Genomic DNA, 17,827 nt, shown 5'->3' with positions numbered 1-17,827 from the left:
TTTGCATTCGCGTACTTGCCTTGAGTATATTTCTGGCCTTTATATTCTAGTGGCTGTAGTTTTTGGGGTGTATTTTGTTAGAGCTTGGAATGGCAGGCATTGACAAACCAATCTCTGTAGTGCTTAATTGACGCTCTGTAAATCAAGATGTCACATATTTTAAAATTGAATATTGATCTCAATCAAAAATCACAACAAACCGGGCAGTGTGTATCCTAGTGTGCATGGTGCCAATATATGACATGCACAAGGCATGAATTTAGCATTCCTTATTAAAAAATATCATATCAAATCCAAGATTGTGTATTATTCCACCCTTAATGGCCGCGCATCCAGTAGCAGGCAAATCTCTCACAGTTTAGCGTTTGTTACTCCTCAAACATTCATGGCTTATCCAACACTCCGGTCTATCACTACAATGAAGCGCATGCTGAGAAGGCACTACAGGCCAGTTTATTTGAACAAGGGAATAGTTTTCCAGTTTATTTGGGGGAAAAAATGAATAATAGTGCTAACTGAATATTTTTATCTATGCAATGATTTTAAATTGTCCCCTTGTGAAGAGTACATTGGTGGGATTTGTGGTTATAGATGTGATCTAACTCCACACAGTCTATACAGACACACAAAGCTACATGGTACAAACCTGTTTTCGTTAAAATTGGGTTTATACCATTGAGCGCAGCCAAGTTTTCATGCTACACTACACCATGCATGTAAATGTTATTTCTGTGTATTTGTTTGTCTTTGCTATTTGAAGAGTATTTTTGTAGGATTTATTTTCTAGTTGCACAAAGTGTCTGTGTTCCACTCCTTGTTGGTCAAATCAAACCGAATCATGCTCCAGTAATTCAGGTCAAGCTAAGACACAATGACTATTTTCATGAAGTGTTTTGTACTTTTTTTTTTTTAATCAGCTTTTTTTTAATATCCTAATACTAGTATATTGTATCAATACCTTTCTAGTTAATGTATGTAATTTGGCATGAGCAATAATTCTGGGTGCCCCTGGTTGCAAATAAGGACTTTAACAGTCCTGGTCCTGAACTACATTTTGCTCTCAATGAAGAATCTCCATTGAGGGTGGTGTGTAGTACAAGACTAGGCCTAAAGGGCAGTTCCACAGATTTTTCAAATTTACAACATAATTGAACAGCTATGGTGTAGACAAATCATTCAAAGTGGTTTGATGTGGAATGCTACCTTCTAGAGAAAGTCACAAGACACAAGTAGGTTCACTGCTGGTTTTGGATAGTAAATAAAATTTGATCTATATTTGTGTTGTAGGCCTCACAATCCCTGGTGGGTATGTTTCTCTAAAACAAACCATTTCGCATCAAAGCACTCCGAATGACTGTGTTTACATCTCAACCACAGAATTATGCCGATATTTTGAAAAGCGGGTGGAATTCCCCTTTAATCCCTGTCCAGGAAACTGACCCTAAATGCACAAAGTGAAATATTCTGATGGTTATTTCCAGTAGACCCATGTTTTGCTCTATAAAGGGCTCACCTCTTAATGTTTTGCACATTTTAGCTATGAAACGTTTACTGACTTTCTCTCTTTGGAAATCTGTGGTTCTACTGCAGCCATCAAGAATTTGTGCAATTAATCTCCACTTAGTTTGGCTGTAAACGGTGGCCTTTGAGGACACTACCGCTACACTAGGCCTGTGGCACCCAGCCTTTGGTACATGTGATCCCACGTGTTCATTCTAGCCGCAAATGTGCCTTTTCTCTTTTCTACGTGTTTATTTTTTCAATTCTGTGTGTATTTAAAGCATTTATCAGTTATGAAGTGGCATCCTGGTGTTGGCAGACCTGAGGGGTTTCTAGCCAGGTTTGCACTGCATGCTCCATCAAAGAAAATGCCTCCTCTTGCATTTTGTATACTATACTTTCAAAAATACTTTTCTAGTTGTATTTTACAAGTGTATTCAAAATAGGACATGTAGCATTTATTTGCCAAAGGTGTGTGTTGATTTTACTCTCTCATCTCCTTCCTTCCATGCACCTGGATGTCTGTGTTCATGTATGTTTGTGTGTAAGAAACAAAGGGAATCTGAGTGTGTGTGTGTGTGTGTTTGTGTGTGTGTGCGCGTGAGTGTGAGTTTTGCTGTTACAGAATCGTATGTGGCTTGTTGTAGTTTAGTTTTTGCAGTACTCTCACAAATATGTGACATCATGCATCCACACCCAGAGGAAAGGAAATATGCAGCTGATCAAACCAAAGAATTTTGAAATGTTCTTTAAAATGTAATAAAGGGATTGTTTCCTTTTTTACTGCATGATAAAACAGCAGATCTCTTTTTAAAGAGGTGTGTTTTGTACTTTGTTATAGTTATTTTATTTTTTATATTCGGTTTGTGTGACATTGTATTAAACATCCTTTACAATGTAAGCTGATTGGTCTCATTTTGTGTTTTTGGACAGTACCAGTTTCATATCTTAGCAGAAAAAGCTCCCTTGAATTGACAGTAGTGGAGCCCCTTTTTTGGCCCTACATGGATGAGGCTACCAAATTAGTTCAAACAATATAAATTTAAAAATAAGAGCCATTATTCAGACCTTAGATATTTTCAAGGATTATATTATGATCTATTTAAACCTGAGGCATTAACTGAGAAAGTAATAAACTAAACATATACAAAGTTGTACACAAGTCCAGAGAGGCCATGAGCTGTTGCTATCATTTTCTGAATTGTTATTTTGAGATAAGAAGATAAATAATTGGTTACTTCAAGATAAGTTTTGTTACCTTGATATAACAAGATAATTTTGTCTTGAAAAAACAAGATAAATAACTCATTATTTCAAGATAACTTGTAATCTTGAGAGAGCAAATTAAGAAACTTATTTCACAATAACAATTTTGTTATCTTGAGATAAGGTAATTAACCCATCATCTCTGAATAACATTCCAGAAAGTTATAACTACCTTATGGTCTCTCTAGACCTCTGTAAACTTGTTATAGGGTATTTTCTATTGGGACGTATTTGTATCAAATCCTAGTTTTTTTGCATTGTTTTCAGTGTTTTTAAAAGGATATTTTAAGTGAAGCTGAGATTTACATTTATTGTGAGTTTAAATTTCATATTAAAACTATTCAGAAAATTCTGTCACTACTGAAAGTGTTTTAATGTGTGGGCGGAGCCGTCACGCCTCTGTATTTTAGAGCAGGATGTGATACTGCATCCCTGTCCCTCATGGCCACATGGTGAGCAGTGAGGTCCCATTGTTTTGAAATAAATGTGTCCCTAAGTCTCATAATCAGTGTGGAGCATTAAGAATCGTCACTACCGAAACACATTTTCTGCAACCAAGTAAACCTTTTGTGTTTTAATCAAAATTATGATGTGTTTGCTAGTCCTGTTTTTAGGTTCTACTCTAAATGATCTAAAATTGTCACCAGTGAAACATTTGGCAAAGCCTGGGTAGTCTTATGATTGTTGTGGTAGTGACAAAATTTATTTAATTAAAATTTATTTTAATAAAATAATCGTAATTAAGGTATGGGCTCACTCAAAGCAAAAGTAGTTACCAGTTTAATAGAATGATACAGATGCTAAGAACCATACACAGCAGGTTCTCCATTATGGGAAAGAACCATTCAACATTCAAATGGTTCTTTTAGTTCTGTAATAGTTCTTAAAAAAGTTTTTCCCAGTGTAAACGTTCATATTTGTACGTAATGTTTTAAAACAGGACAATAAAATAAAAGCCTGGAGACGAGACGGGATGTGTGTAGTCAGTACAGCTTAGGAAATATAATGTCCATCCATCAGTCTATCTATCCATCCATCCATTAATCTACCCACCTCCATCCATCTACCCACCTCCATCCACCTACCCAGCCCTACCCACCTATCCATCCATCTGCCAGCCCGCCCAATGGCAACAGAACTGTCTGCTTATTAAAAAAACTAGTTACCAGTCATTGCTTTGCACAAAGTATATTAAAGTATATTAAAGCATTGCATACATAACATAATCTGACTGCACCAGAGAGTGAAGGGCTGACTTTTCAGGTGCACATTAAGAGGCAAATAATCTTTGTTATATAAACACATATGTCGGGCAAATCCATTCAACAAACGCTGAGGCCCTCATTTGCTTTGTAAATAAGATTGTATTTAGATTTAAATGTGCTCCTTTTTGATCCTGTGGCTTTCCTGAGTATTTGAGATACCAGCGAGGCACCAGATTAACAGGTTTGTTTTTGTTTTTTTTTTTTTGTTTTTTTTTATCTTAGTTTGTGTGTTGGCATGACTCAACTCAGAATGTGTGTCAGTGCTTGCCAGTGTTTTAGTAACCCTCATGGTCTCCTGTTACCTGAGAGCACTTCACTGTGGGCGGATCTTCTCAGGTGAGAACAGGCAGAAGTCTGTGAAACCTCATACACGCTAACAGAGCTGCTCAGCTTGCCAGCACTTCTTTCAGCTGCTTAAAGACACGAGACATCGGCATCTTCTGCTTACAGGACAAACCAACTCGGAGGCCACTCATCATATTAGAAGGTACTTTACTTATCATCTAAAATGTGCCTGTGCAATCATATTGAATCATATTTAATGGCCTTACTGATTTTTAGTGCAGTACAATAAATACTAGAACTTGGGGCTCATATTACTGTAAGTAGAACACAAATACTATTAGTGTTAATAATAATATAATAATAAAACGAATAACAAATAATACCATTAGGCCTATAGAAGCCTATTTATATGGATTATATTTTATGACTTTACTGACTTTTATTGCCAATTATTGTGAGGGTCACATTACTAATACTAAACACTAATACATAGATGAGTACTACTACTACTACTACTATAAATAATAATAATAATAATAACTATTATTATTATTATTATTATTACTTGTATAACACCTTACATTAATACCAGTGATAATCAGTGCTTCCTAGTTAATATAAGTTATATAAATAATACAACTATATAAATAATATAGTTTTTATTTATATTAACTATATGCACTAATATAAATAATATCATATTGCCCTTTAGGTGGGTGCTCTTTAATATGCAGACCTATTTTTATGAACTGTAGTTCAAGAATATATTATGTACATATTATTATTAGACTGTATATGCTAGCATTTGGGACTCAGTACTAGTAAAACACCAATTATAATACTGTTAATACTACTACTAATAATAATACACTATCTATATGAACTGTAATTCATCACATTACTGGCTTTTACTGCCATAAAAGAAACTAGAACTACCACCACTACTACTATTATTATTAATATCATAAAAAGAGTAATAATTATTTACTTATGCAGAAATGCAGATTAAGGTACTTCACAAAAATCCATGATTCCAATCCAATTCATGGAGTATAATGATTAAGTTTTTTAGATTGTGACCCTTATTTGGCCCACAATGGAAAATTTCACCTCTGCATTTAACCCATCCGTGATGTGAAAAACCACATACACACTAGTGAGCACACACACACACTAGGGGGCAGAGTGGTGTGCAGCCCTATCTGCAGCGTCCTGGGGAGCATTGAGGTGTCTTGCTCAAGGACACCTCAGTCATGTACTGTCAGCTCTGGGGATCGAACTGGCGACCTTCCGGCCACAAGGCCGGTCCCTAACCTCCTACCCTTACTATTAAGACTATAATGGCCTATTTATATGAAATGTATTCCAAGACTTTATTGACATTTATTGCAGTAACAGTAATGCGGCAACTTTGTGCTCATATTTTTCACACTGCTACTTATCTGTATAGCAATATTCATACACACAAATCAGGTTTACAATGCTTTTTGTTATATTTATACCATCTATGTGAACTGATAATATTTAATGACTATTTTGTTGCAATATAATAATCTCACCATGTAAGAAACTCTTACTAATAAAACCTCAAGACCACTAACACTTTTAAAAATTAATGGTGCTCTTGGCATGATGCCATGGATAAACTACTTTTGGTTCTCTAAAGAACCTTATTAAAGAGATCTGTGAGTGTGAGTGTGAAGTCTTTTATCATATGAAATCAAATCTGTCCTCTAGACCACCCCTCACCCCCACCTCTGTGACCATGGCGATGGTCTTTTCTGAGGACCAAGTGGCGTGTGTCTGTGAGGTTCTGCTGCAGAGTGGGTATATGGACCGTCTGGCTGCTTTCCTTCGTTCCTTACCCTCCATCTCACCTTCCTCCTCCTCGTACCTGGGCCTGCAGGGCGCAGAGAGCGTGCTGAAGGCGCGCGCAGCCGTGGCGTTCCATCAGGGCCGCTTTACGGAGCTGTACGCCCTCATAGAGGGAAACGTTTTCTCCCCTCGCAGTCACTCTCTACTCCAGCAGCTCTGGCTCAGGGCGCATTACTTGGAGGCAGAACTGCAGAGAGGGCGTCCTCTAGGGGCAGTGGGGAAGTACCGCGTCCGCCGCAAATTCCCTCTGCCTCGGACCATCTGGGACGGAGAGGAGACCAGCTACTGCTTCAAGGTATTGAAGCTGGAATGTCTGGAATATATAAATGCACACAAACTATAATGGATTTAACATTTTCAGAGATGTAAACAAAGTCATTCAGAGTGGTTTGATGTGAAATGGTGTTGTTATAGATAGTAAAGAAACTTATAGAGCCAGATTTCTTTAAAGTGATGGTGATAGGAGTCAGGGGTCACAATGCCTACAAAGCAAGTCGCTGCTGTCGGAAGAAAACTGCGTATCTCCATTTTTGTCGTTTTTCAGTTTTTGAAAATGCATATTGTCCTATACATTATGTATAAATTTCATGATGATCGTTCTGGTTCCATTGACTTACATTAAACGTAAATATGGGGATATGAGGTCTTTCGACAGTGAAATACAGCTATTTTATGTTCTATGCAGAATGGCAGGTGAGCCTACACAGGTGTTCTAAGCTTTTTATATAATGCTAATAATATAAAATAAAATAAACAAATATTTTGCCTCACAACACTCAGTATGTACCTCTCTGTCATTAATGTATATAAAAAATATACGCTTTAGACCAAAACATTAGTAAAATACAGTATCAGGCAGCTGATTTATAACCATTTCATGCACTAAGGTTCTCTGATGTAGCTTTTAAAGGAACTGAATGTTCCAGACATCTGGTTCCTATCACTGCCACTGTGAACAATTCTGACTTGGTTAGGTTCTGTAGAAAGGAACATTTCAGATGAAACCACTCTGAAAGACTTATGCAGAAATTTTGAAAAGTCAGTGGAATTTCCCTTTAACATAGAGTCCCAGGCAAAAGTTTGAAGACACCTGACTGAATGCTTGTTTTTCATCAGAATCAGATTCAGTTCAGCGCTAACCTAAGAATCAGATTCAGTTCAGCGCTAACCTAAGAATCAGATTCAGTTCAGCGCTAACCTAAGAATCAGGTTCAGTTCAGTGCTTACCTAAGAATCAGGTTCAGTTCAGCGCTAAGCTAAGAATCAGATTCAGTTCAGCGCTAACCTAAGAATCAGATTCAGTTCAGCGCTAACCTAAAAATCAGGTTCAGTTCAACGCTAACCTAAGAATCAGGTTCAGTTCAGCGCTAACCTAAGAATCAGGTTCAGTTCAGCGCTAACCTAAAAATCAGGTTCAGTTCAGCGCTAACCTAAGAATCAGATTCAGTTCAGCGCTAACCTAAAAATCAGATTCAGTTCAGCGCTAACCTAAGAATCAGGTTCAGTTCAGCGCTAACCTAAGAATCAGGTTCAGTTCAGCGCTAACCTAAGATTCAGATTCAGTTCAGCACTAAGCTAAGAATCAGATTCAGTTCAGCGCTAACCTAAGAATCAGGTTCAGTTCAGCGCTAACCTAAGAATCAGGTTCAGTTCAGCGCTAACCTAAGAATCAGGTTCAGTTCAGCGTTAACCTAAGAATCAGGTTCAGTTCAGCGCTAACCTAAGAATCAGTTCAGGCTAACCTAAGAATCAGATTCAGTTCAGCGCTAACCTAAGAATCAGATTCAGTTCAGCGCTAACCTAAGAATCAGGTTCAGTTCAGCGCTAACCTAAGAATCAGATTCAGTTCAGTGCTAACCTAAAAATCAGGTTCAGTTCAGCGCTAACCTAAGAATCAGGTTCAGTTCAGCACTAACCTAAGAATCAGATTCAGTTCAGCACTAACCTAAGAATCAGGTTCAGTTCAGCGCTAACCTAAGAATCAGATTCAGTTCAGCGCTAACCTAAGAATCAGATTCAGTTCAGCGCTAACCTATGAATCAGGTTCAGTTCAGCGCTAACCTAAGAATCAGGTTCAGTTCAGCGCTAACCTAAGAATCAGGTTCAGTTCAACGCTAACCTAAGAATCAGATTCAGTTCAGCGCTAACCTAAGAATCAGATTCAGTTCAGCGCTAACCTAAGAATCAGGTTCAGTTCAGCGCTAACCTAAGAATCAGATTCAGTTCAGCGCTAACCTAAGAATCAGGTTCAGTTCAGCGCTAACCTAAGAATCAGATTCAGTTCAGCGCTAACCTAAGAATCAGATTCAGTTCAGCGCTAACCTAAGAATCAGATTCAGTTCAGCGCTAACCTAAGAATCAGGTTCAGTTCAGCGCTAACCTAAGAATCAGATTCAGTTCAGCGCTAACCTAAGAATCAGATTCAGTTCAGCGCTAACCTAAGAATCAGATTCAGTTCAGCGCTAACCTAAGATTCAGGTTCAGTTCAGTGCTAACCTAAGAATCAGATTCAGTTCAGCGCTAACCTAAGAATCAGATTCAGTTCAGCGCTAACCTAAGAATCAGATTCAGTTCAGCGCTAAGATAAGAATCAGATTCAGTTCAGCGCTAACCTAAGAATCAGATTCAGTTCAGCGCTAACCTAAGAATCAGGTTCAGTTCAGCGCTAACCTAAGAATCAGATTCAGTTCAGCGCTAACCTAAGAATCAGATTCAGTTCAGCGCTAACCTAAGAATCAGGTTCAGTTCAGCGCTAACCTAAGAATCAGATTCAGTTCAGCGCTAACCTAAGAATCAGGTTCAGTTCAGCGCTAACCTAAGAATCAGATTCAGTTCAGCGCTAACCTAAAAATCAGATTCAGTTCAGCGCTAACCTAAGAATCAGGTTCAGTTCAGCGCTAACCTAAGAATCAGATTCAGTTCAGCGCTAACCTAAGAATCAGGTTCAGTTCAGCGCTAACCTAAGAATCAGATTCAGTTCAGCGCTAACCTAAGAATCAGGTTCAGTTCAGCGCTAACCTAAGAATCAGATTCAGTTCAGCGCTAACCTAAGAATCAGATTCAGTTCAGCGCTAACCTAAGAATCAGATTCAGTTCAGCGCTAACCTAAGAATCAGGTTCAGTTCAGCGCTAACCTAAGAATCAGATTCAGTTCAGCACTAACCTAAAAATCAGATTCAGTTCAGCGCTAACCTAAGATTCAGATTCAGTTCAGCGCTAACCTAAGAATCAGGTTCAGTTCAGCGCTAACCTAAGAATCAGGTTCAGTTCAGCACTAACCTAAGAATCAGATTCAGTTCAGCGCTAACCTAAGAATCAGATTCAGTTCAGCGCTAACCTAAGAATCAGATTCAGTTCAGACGTTTCTTTAACACTATTTCATGAAAGCTAAATGTAAAAGAATCAAGAATAACCAGACTAAACAACTACAAAATACATAGTATATGAGCTATCGATAAAAACAACGAGCTATAGGCAGGACAAGCTATCAAACACTAGCAAATATGCATAATGTTAGCTAGCTAGCTCTGGTTTTGTATGCTACCTAGGCAGCTAATTTCTAACATTAGCTAGCTAATTAGCAAGCTGGTCAACTGACTAGGCTTTTTCTTTTCTGAGACAAACTCCTGCAAAAGTGCCAGCAACATACACTCACCGACCATTTTATTAGGTACACCTGACTATACACTCACCGACCATTTTATTAGGTACACCTGACTATACACTCACCGACCATTTTATTAGGTACACCTGACTATACACTCACCGACCATTTTATTAGGTACACCTGACTATACACTCACCGACCATTTTATTAGGTACACCTGACTATACACTCACCGACCATTTTGTTAGGTACAATTGCTTGTTCAGCCAATCATATGGCCACAACTCAATGCATTAGGCATGTGGAGGTGGTCAAGACGACTTGCTGAAGTGCAGACCGAGCATCAGAACGGGAAAGAAAGGGGATTTAAGTGGCTTTTAACGTGGCATGGTCGTTGGTGCCAGACGGGCTGGTCTGAGTATTTTAGAAACTACTGATCTGCTGGGATTTTCACACACAACCATCTCTAGGGTTTACAGAGAATGGTCTGAAAAAGAGAAAATATCCAGTGAGTGGCAGTTGTGTGGACGGAAAGGCCTTGTTGATGTGAGAGGTCAGAGGAGAATGGACAGACTAGTTCGAGATGATAGAAAGGCAACAGTAACTCAAATAACCAACCAAAATCTCTGAGGAATGTTTCTAACACCTTGTTGAAAGAATGTCATGAAGAATTAAGGCAGTTCTGAAGGCAAAAGGGGGTCCAGCCTTTAACCAGCAAGCTGTACCTAATAAAGTGGCCAGTAAGTGTATATCGTCATACATGTTTGTAAAGGTTGACAAAAATTATATCTTTACGTAGCACTTTTTTCTCACCAGAGTCAGAGTTTCAGAGTCTGAAGGTCACGGACTGATTCACAAAAATCACTGCAGCCTGACCATCCAGAGAAGTGAAGGCCACTGATTTCCCTGCTCTCTTTTATCCTCTCGATACTTCAACTAACTTTGACTTTGCAATTAGACCTAATCTTTAAGTCTTTGGACTCCTCCCTTCATAAGGTATTACTGATATCATCACATTTTACACATGACTGGAAGAGCTGTCCATTTTTAAACCTGATTCTACAAGAGATCTGTGTCAAGTTCTTTTCCACCACAACAGAACCTTAATGGGTACTTTGGTCAAAAAGAAACAATTATCTATTGATTTGGTTCCAGTAGAAAAACTAGATGACCTATCAACGGTTCTTTAGTAAAGGCAGTGGTTCTATTTAGAAGGAGCTCTATAGAGAACCAGGTCAGGTTTAAATGGTTCTTTGCATGGTATTTGTTACATACCCACAAAAGGCTGCAGTCCAGAGGAGAGTGTGGGGACAGTAACGTGCGGTGTGAGTGGGTGGAGATGGCCAACCAGTGAGGAAACCAGACAATATAGAAAACTGATTTAATTCAAGGACATCCAGTCATACACAACACTGGACAATGGACACCAATGTTTACAAAACACCAAGACAACAAACCATGACGCTGAAGAACTGGTCCAGCCTGGGGGAGAACACAGACGGCACCAAAGAAAAGAAAATAGCAAAAGAACTACACCAGCCTGCATTTGTCCATCTTGTCTAACTAGCAGAAATAAAAGAGCTGACTGCTACTCTAAGCTAGACTGGCGGGTGGAACCCGCCTCTGAACTAGTGTGACTAGACACTCACACTACCTGCGTGTGGCAGTGTAAGCGCGCGCACGTTCTAGACTGTTCTTCTAGACCAGCTCAAACACAGTGGACACAGCGGGAGCACAGCAAGCGAGCCGAAGGCTTCCGAGCAAGAACCGCCGCGCAGCTTTTGACCACGAAGTCCCTCCCCTCTCTTGGTCCGGACGCGCCCTCTGATTGGCCAGTAAGTGACGAGCGTGACGAGGTTGATGAATGACACACCGATCCACCTATCGGCGACCGACCGGCGCAGAAAAGAAGAGAGAAAAGAGAGCTAAATAGGGAGCATGAGAGAGAGAGAGAGAGAGAAAGAAAGAAAGAAGTGCAGAATGTCCTGTATATGGTTGTATGTAGAACATTTCTGGGTTCTGAATAGCACCAAAAAGGCTTCTGCTGTTGTTACAATGTCAGGGTTGTAACAACAGAAGAACCCTTTTTTGTTCTAAACCGGTCTGTGCTGGTCTGGTGCTGGTTTAGCTAGTCACCCCAGCATGGTCATGCTTGTTGACCAGCATACCAGCCTTTAAAACACAACATATGCTGGTCTGGTGCTGGTTTAGCTAGTCACCCCAGCATGGTCATGCTTGTTGACCAGCATACCAGCCTTTAAAACACAACGTATGCTGGTCTGTGCTGTTTTAAAAACATATCCAAATTCACAACTAATAAATGCGTCTGTGCTTATAGCTAGCATTAGTGAAACAGCACTAACCTCAGTGGGCCAATATGGAAGATAAATATACGTAAACTATGATTGTCCAAAATATTTAAAATGTATGAAAAATCCCCAGAAAATGTATTTTTGCTTACTGTACTAATTGGTCATTTAATATAAAGGTTTTGCCAGTTAAACCATTTTTTTACAAATTTTCCCAAGAGCTGTACACCTGAGCCAAAACCTATTTGATTCTTTACTGATAGTTTAAAGGCTTTTGCTCAAATGCTTGAAGTTTGTTTTTATTTAGTACAGAACTTTAGAGAGGATTCTCTATTTTATGTCACTTGTCCAAATATGTCCTGTTGGTAAAGCATGTCAGATGGATCAAGTCCAAGGAGGGGCTACTATAGAAGAAACATTTTGAACACGCTCAATATGTGCTATTTCATGGGCGGCAACCCAAATATTTAGAGCCATTTTGTCAAGTTTCAACAACAAATCTAACCAGCTTGGGAGCCACAACATTACATGTCTATTTTACTGAAGTAAAGTTTCACCATCTTGGCTGTAAATGTGTCTCAGCGTGTGCTGATGTACTAATATAGATTAAAAATATAACAAAGATACGGACTTACTTTGCCCTGTTTTGAGTTTCAGCTCAGCTATAGGCGCTTTTCTCGAATCTCCAGCAGGAAACTTTTCCACTAAAGTAGAACAGCTTCTTGTAAAACGTCTCTTAATGTTTGACTTTTTATGAAGCTTTAGTCAGCTTGTTCAGCCTTGTGACTTCTTAGTGTTTGACAGTTTCTCGTTGCAGATTAAACATATCAGGAAAGCAGCTGGAGTGATTATAAATGCAAATAAGTCCATTCGTCTCAAAATCATCAATGTTCACCTTAAATCTTTATCTTTGCCTTTTTGTTAACTACTAGCTAAGCAAGTTATCTGTGTTGCTATGGTGACCAGCAGTCAGCGCGACAACCTTCAGGGTTAAAGGGTGAACAAGCAGTTAGACATTAACTCCAGCATTTAAGACCATTTATTGTTAAACTGTGATCAGCAGAGCTTTATTTTACTGTAAAGGAGGATTATTTTATTTTTGCCTTAAAAAATCTAATTCTGCTGTGGAGCCACAACAGAACAGCGAAAGAGCCGCAAGCTATTTTAATATTTTTGATGCCGTCACTGTTATTCTCAAATGTAGAAAATAGTTCAAATAAGAAAACCTCGCAGGTGTATGTGTCCAATTGTTTTGACAGGTGCTGTGTAATAATTTCTGTAAGAACAGGTCCATAGATCTGCATGAACATGCAAGATTACCATTCTCAGTGTTCTGTGTGTGTGTAGGAGAAGTCCCGGTGTGTGTTGAGAGAGTGGTACTGCAGGAAGCCCTACCCCTCACCCCGGGAGAAACGCGATTTGGCTGCAGCCACAGGCCTCACAGCCACTCAGGTCAGCAACTGGTTCAAAAACCGTCGCCAAAGAGACAGAGCCGCCCAGGGCCGTAAAGGGTGAGTCGAGTCTGTTCTATTGGACCTCTTATTAAAATTATAATAGGTCAAAAAATATCAGATGAACACAGACCAAATATAACTGACCAATCAAGACCTGTTTGATGGGTCGAGTTTGCTTCTACAGTTTTCATCAGCGAGGCATAATCAGGGATAAATAAAGGCATACACCAATCAGGCATAACATTATGATCTATGCTTGTTGTCCACTTTTTCAGCTCCACTTACTGTATAGCTGCACTTTGTAGTGCTACAGTTACAGACTGTAGTCCATCTGATTCTCTGTATAATTTTACCCTGTTCTTCAGTGGTCAGGACCCCCATGGACCCTCACAGAGCAGGTGCTATTTGGGTGGTGGATCATTAGTGTGTGTTGTGCTGGTACAAGTGGATCAGACACAGCAGTGCTGCTGGAGTTTTTAAACACCTCGGTGTCACTGCTGGACTGAGAATAGTCCACCAACCAAAAATATACAGCCGACAGCATCCTGTGGGCAGCGTCCTGTGGGCAGCATCCTGTGGGCAGCGTCCTGTGGGCAGCGTCCTCACCACTGATGAAGGACTAGAGGATGACCAACACAAACTGTGCAGCAGCAGATGAGCTATCGTCTCTGACTTCACATCTACAAGGTGGACTTACAAGGTAGGAGTGTCTAATAGAGTGGACAGCGAGTGGACGCAGTGATTAAAAACTCCAGCAGCACTGCTGTGTCTGATCCACTCTTACCAGCACAACACACACTAACACACCACCACCATGTCAGTGTTACTGCAGTGCTGAGAATGACCCACCACCCAAATAGTACCTGCTCTGTGAGGGTCCATGGGGGTCCTGACTGCTGAAGAACAGGGTAAAAGGGGGGTAACAAGGTATCAGAGAAACAGATGGACTACAGTCTGTAACTGTAGAACTACAAAGTGCAGCTATAGAGTAAGTGGAGCTGATAAAATGGACAATGAATGTAGAAACAAGGATATAGGTCATAATGTTTGCCTGACTGGTGTAGAAATCTGTGTAAATCTGTGGTTAAAATGGTAAAAACTACAGCCTAACATCAAGCTTGCCTGAAACCTTTTGAAGATGTTAAGTCCTATTAAACAGACATGCTGGTGTTGTTTCTGATGCTGTATGTCTAGAAACAACAGACAAAAGTACATCACATAGCTAAAATAGCTAAAAACGGTATTAGCTGCCATTCTGAAACCTGAAATGTGTTGGTCTTTTGTCCATTTTTTTAGATAACAGAAAAAAAAAAAATATATATATATATATATATATATATATATATATATATATATATATATATTCGCAAGTTAATTTTTTTCAGTTTGAGCCCAATATGATGATTTAGCTGTGCGTTTTGCATAATGCTAATTGATGCGGTATCAGCTTCCATTGCTTGTTAGCTAGGTTACATTAGCATTGCAGCTCCAGTGCAACACTAAAGAAACAAACTTCAGACACCAGACATGTTAGCATGTTAGCATGTATATGATGAGTTAGTTATGCAGTTTACACAATGCTAATTGATGAGGTATCAGCTTCCACGGGGTATCAAGCTCCCCTTATTTACTCCCTGAAATTTCTACAACACAGCACTATGTTCCCAGGGCCCCATGTAGCCTCAGTCATGTTTCTTCAACATTAAAAATAAGATTTACATCCATATTTCTACAGAAACTTCCTGATATCATATTTTAGTAAATATCGGGCTTTGGAAATAGATCGGTTTACTAGATTACACTCTGGTTCTAGTTCTATAAGGATGAGAACCTGTTCAGTCGTTTGTGTTTTTACGCATTTTAACTTCAGAATACTAACAGCACTGCAAAAGACTAGCAAAGCTGCCTTCTTGCTAACAGTGGAATCTTTGACTGTCCTCACTGATGGGATCTTCTCTCTGTTTCAGTACGATTTCAGATATATGCTCCTCGACTTGCCCTCACATTTTCCCTCTGGGGGAAAACGCCATCGCCAAGGCTGCTCCATTTCAAAGTTTGCTTAGTTAGCAAGTTAGCTCACTGAGGCTAGCCTAGCCGAGGGCCATTCCTACTGAAAAATCTGTCCCCTTTTTGACCTTTGGTGACCCCACCGTGCTAACCCTGTTTTTGAGAACCCTTTCATAAGTTGTCTAAATGTTCCTTAACATATGCAATAGTTTGGGCACTTTTTTTGTTTGTTTCACACAACTGCATAAAGAGATGAGCAAATGTAAAGCCTGGGAATGGTCTACGTTCAGCTTCCGTTTGCATTTGCCTCATATTCCCAGTACAAAACTACAGAAGCAAATGCCGGACACTAAAAATGTCTAGGCTGATCAACAGCATTTAGGGTGGGGGGTAAATTTAGTTCAGATTTTTTTCCCAATCTATGACTTTTTAAAATGCCTAAAGGAAATTACAGGGTAGTGTAGTTTATGATGAACTTAACTTTGCTTGTGTTTTAAAGGCCTGGTGGCTCTCCTGATTACCAGATTCTGCAAAAGCCTGTGATTCTCAGTGCTTATTTGAAAATGCCATGTTTCTTTTTTTGGTATAAATTACAGATCCCTGCTTTAAACTGCCATGTTCCCTGTCTCTCTCTCTCACTCTCTCAGGCAAATGGAAGATTCTGTGCCGCAGCAGTTATTGTGCTCCACTGGAACGTCTAGAGGTGGCTTCCATAGTTCGGACGATGACTTTTCCCCTCCAACGAGCCCCAGATCACTCTTCCCCTGCTCCCAGCTCTCCTCTGCCCACCCGCCGCCTCTCAGCCACCTCGGCCCTCCTCACTACTCTCCCTACTGATGAGGTCTTGAATGCAGACTGACCGCTCCGTTTACACTTCAACATGTTGCTGCCGCCTGCTGGCACAGCAGAGGAAATTCATTACTTGTTAGTCTGATTCTGTGGGATGAATTGTACATGAGTGAGCAAGTGAGCAATACGGTAAAACATCATGACACTTGAAGACATAATACATATCACAATGTTTTTTTGAGGCTGTGAACAAGTTTGAATGAACAAATTGCGACAGAAAAAGGCTATGAAAAAATATGAATACATTTTTTTTTTTTGCAAGAAAATTTGAAAATTGTAGAAGCCCATTCCTGCCAGGTAGAGGAGGGAAAAAGCAGTATATTAACATTTTGACTTAAAATAATGAATCTGTTGAAATAAATATTATATTCCTGAACCTTTTTACATTGTATCTCAAAATAATGACTGACTGTCAAAAACATGACTGATTAAACTTCAAGAAAGTAATTATTCTGAGATGTCATTATTATAACTCAAAAAGATCTAGAAAACAAGTCGTTTCAACATGACTGTCGAGACACTAAGTGAAAACTTTGAAATACAGCTGCCAGAAACAGAAAAAAAAATATTGTCACTGTCAGAACCGTTCATGTCTGTTCTTACATATATTTTATATATATATATATATATACACACACATACATACATACATACACATACATACACACATAAATATACTACATACATACATATATACATATACACATATACATATATATATATATATATATATATATATATATATATATATATATATACACACATTTATGTGAACACCTGCTGTCATTTACTCGATTTCAAAATTTCATGACAGAAATATTCAAAAATGACATTAAATACATTACCATACATTAAAATAAAGAAAATTTTTTCTTTCTGCTGTAAATTTACCTTTTTATAGAAAATGGTTGTTCAAACAGCAACAACAGATTATTTATTTCTCCTCTACTTGGCAGGAATGGGCTTCCAAAAATGTGTAAAAATAAATAAATAACAAATAATGCAATGGACTGACATTCAATCAGCTACATATTACTATACAGTTGATACAGCTATTATACTGGTTGTTGTTGTTCATGGACTGCAATACTGTTTTCTGAGATACACACACACACACACACAAGCATATATATACATGCATATCTCAACGGTATTGATCACTGTTCTAAATTAAAACGCCACCCCCACCTGCTTGGAAGACACAGAGGGACGAGGAATCTGGTTTTAAAGCTCACTTAAAGAGAGAAAAACTGAGATGACTGAGCTGCTGCAGCTGTACGCAGTTCTTTTGTTAAAGGGAATCATGAAACATGCTTCAAATTGTACTTTTTGTACGTTTTGTTTCTGAAATACTTATTATTTTGTGTATTTTTGCTCAGCTTTGTAACAAACCACATCGACACTCACAGG

The 17,827-nt window shown here is 39.0% G+C and overlaps 1 protein-coding gene across 1 annotated transcript; it reads left to right on the top strand.

The window, feature by feature from the left end:
• The first annotated feature begins 4,432 nt into the window (after window positions 1-4,432).
• On the top strand, window positions 4,433-17,026 carry six9 (SIX homeobox 9). The gene is made up of 4 exons (XM_017708040.2): window positions 4,433-4,518; window positions 6,054-6,486; window positions 13,455-13,618; window positions 16,216-17,026. The coding sequence occupies exons 2-4, from the start codon at window positions 6,082-6,084 to the stop codon at window positions 16,403-16,405; spliced, it is 759 nt and encodes a 252-aa protein (XP_017563529.1). The 5' UTR covers window positions 4,433-4,518; window positions 6,054-6,081; the 3' UTR covers window positions 16,406-17,026.
• Window positions 17,027-17,827: the final 801 nt, after the last annotated feature.

This window comes from Pygocentrus nattereri, chromosome 7 (genome assembly GCF_015220715.1).
Source record: "Pygocentrus nattereri isolate fPygNat1 chromosome 7, fPygNat1.pri, whole genome shotgun sequence".
In the NCBI taxonomy this organism is placed as follows: Eukaryota; Metazoa; Chordata; class Actinopteri; order Characiformes; family Serrasalmidae; genus Pygocentrus; species Pygocentrus nattereri.
Note: the sequence above shows the minus strand (reverse complement) of the source record. Positions and strands in the feature narration are given on the sequence as shown.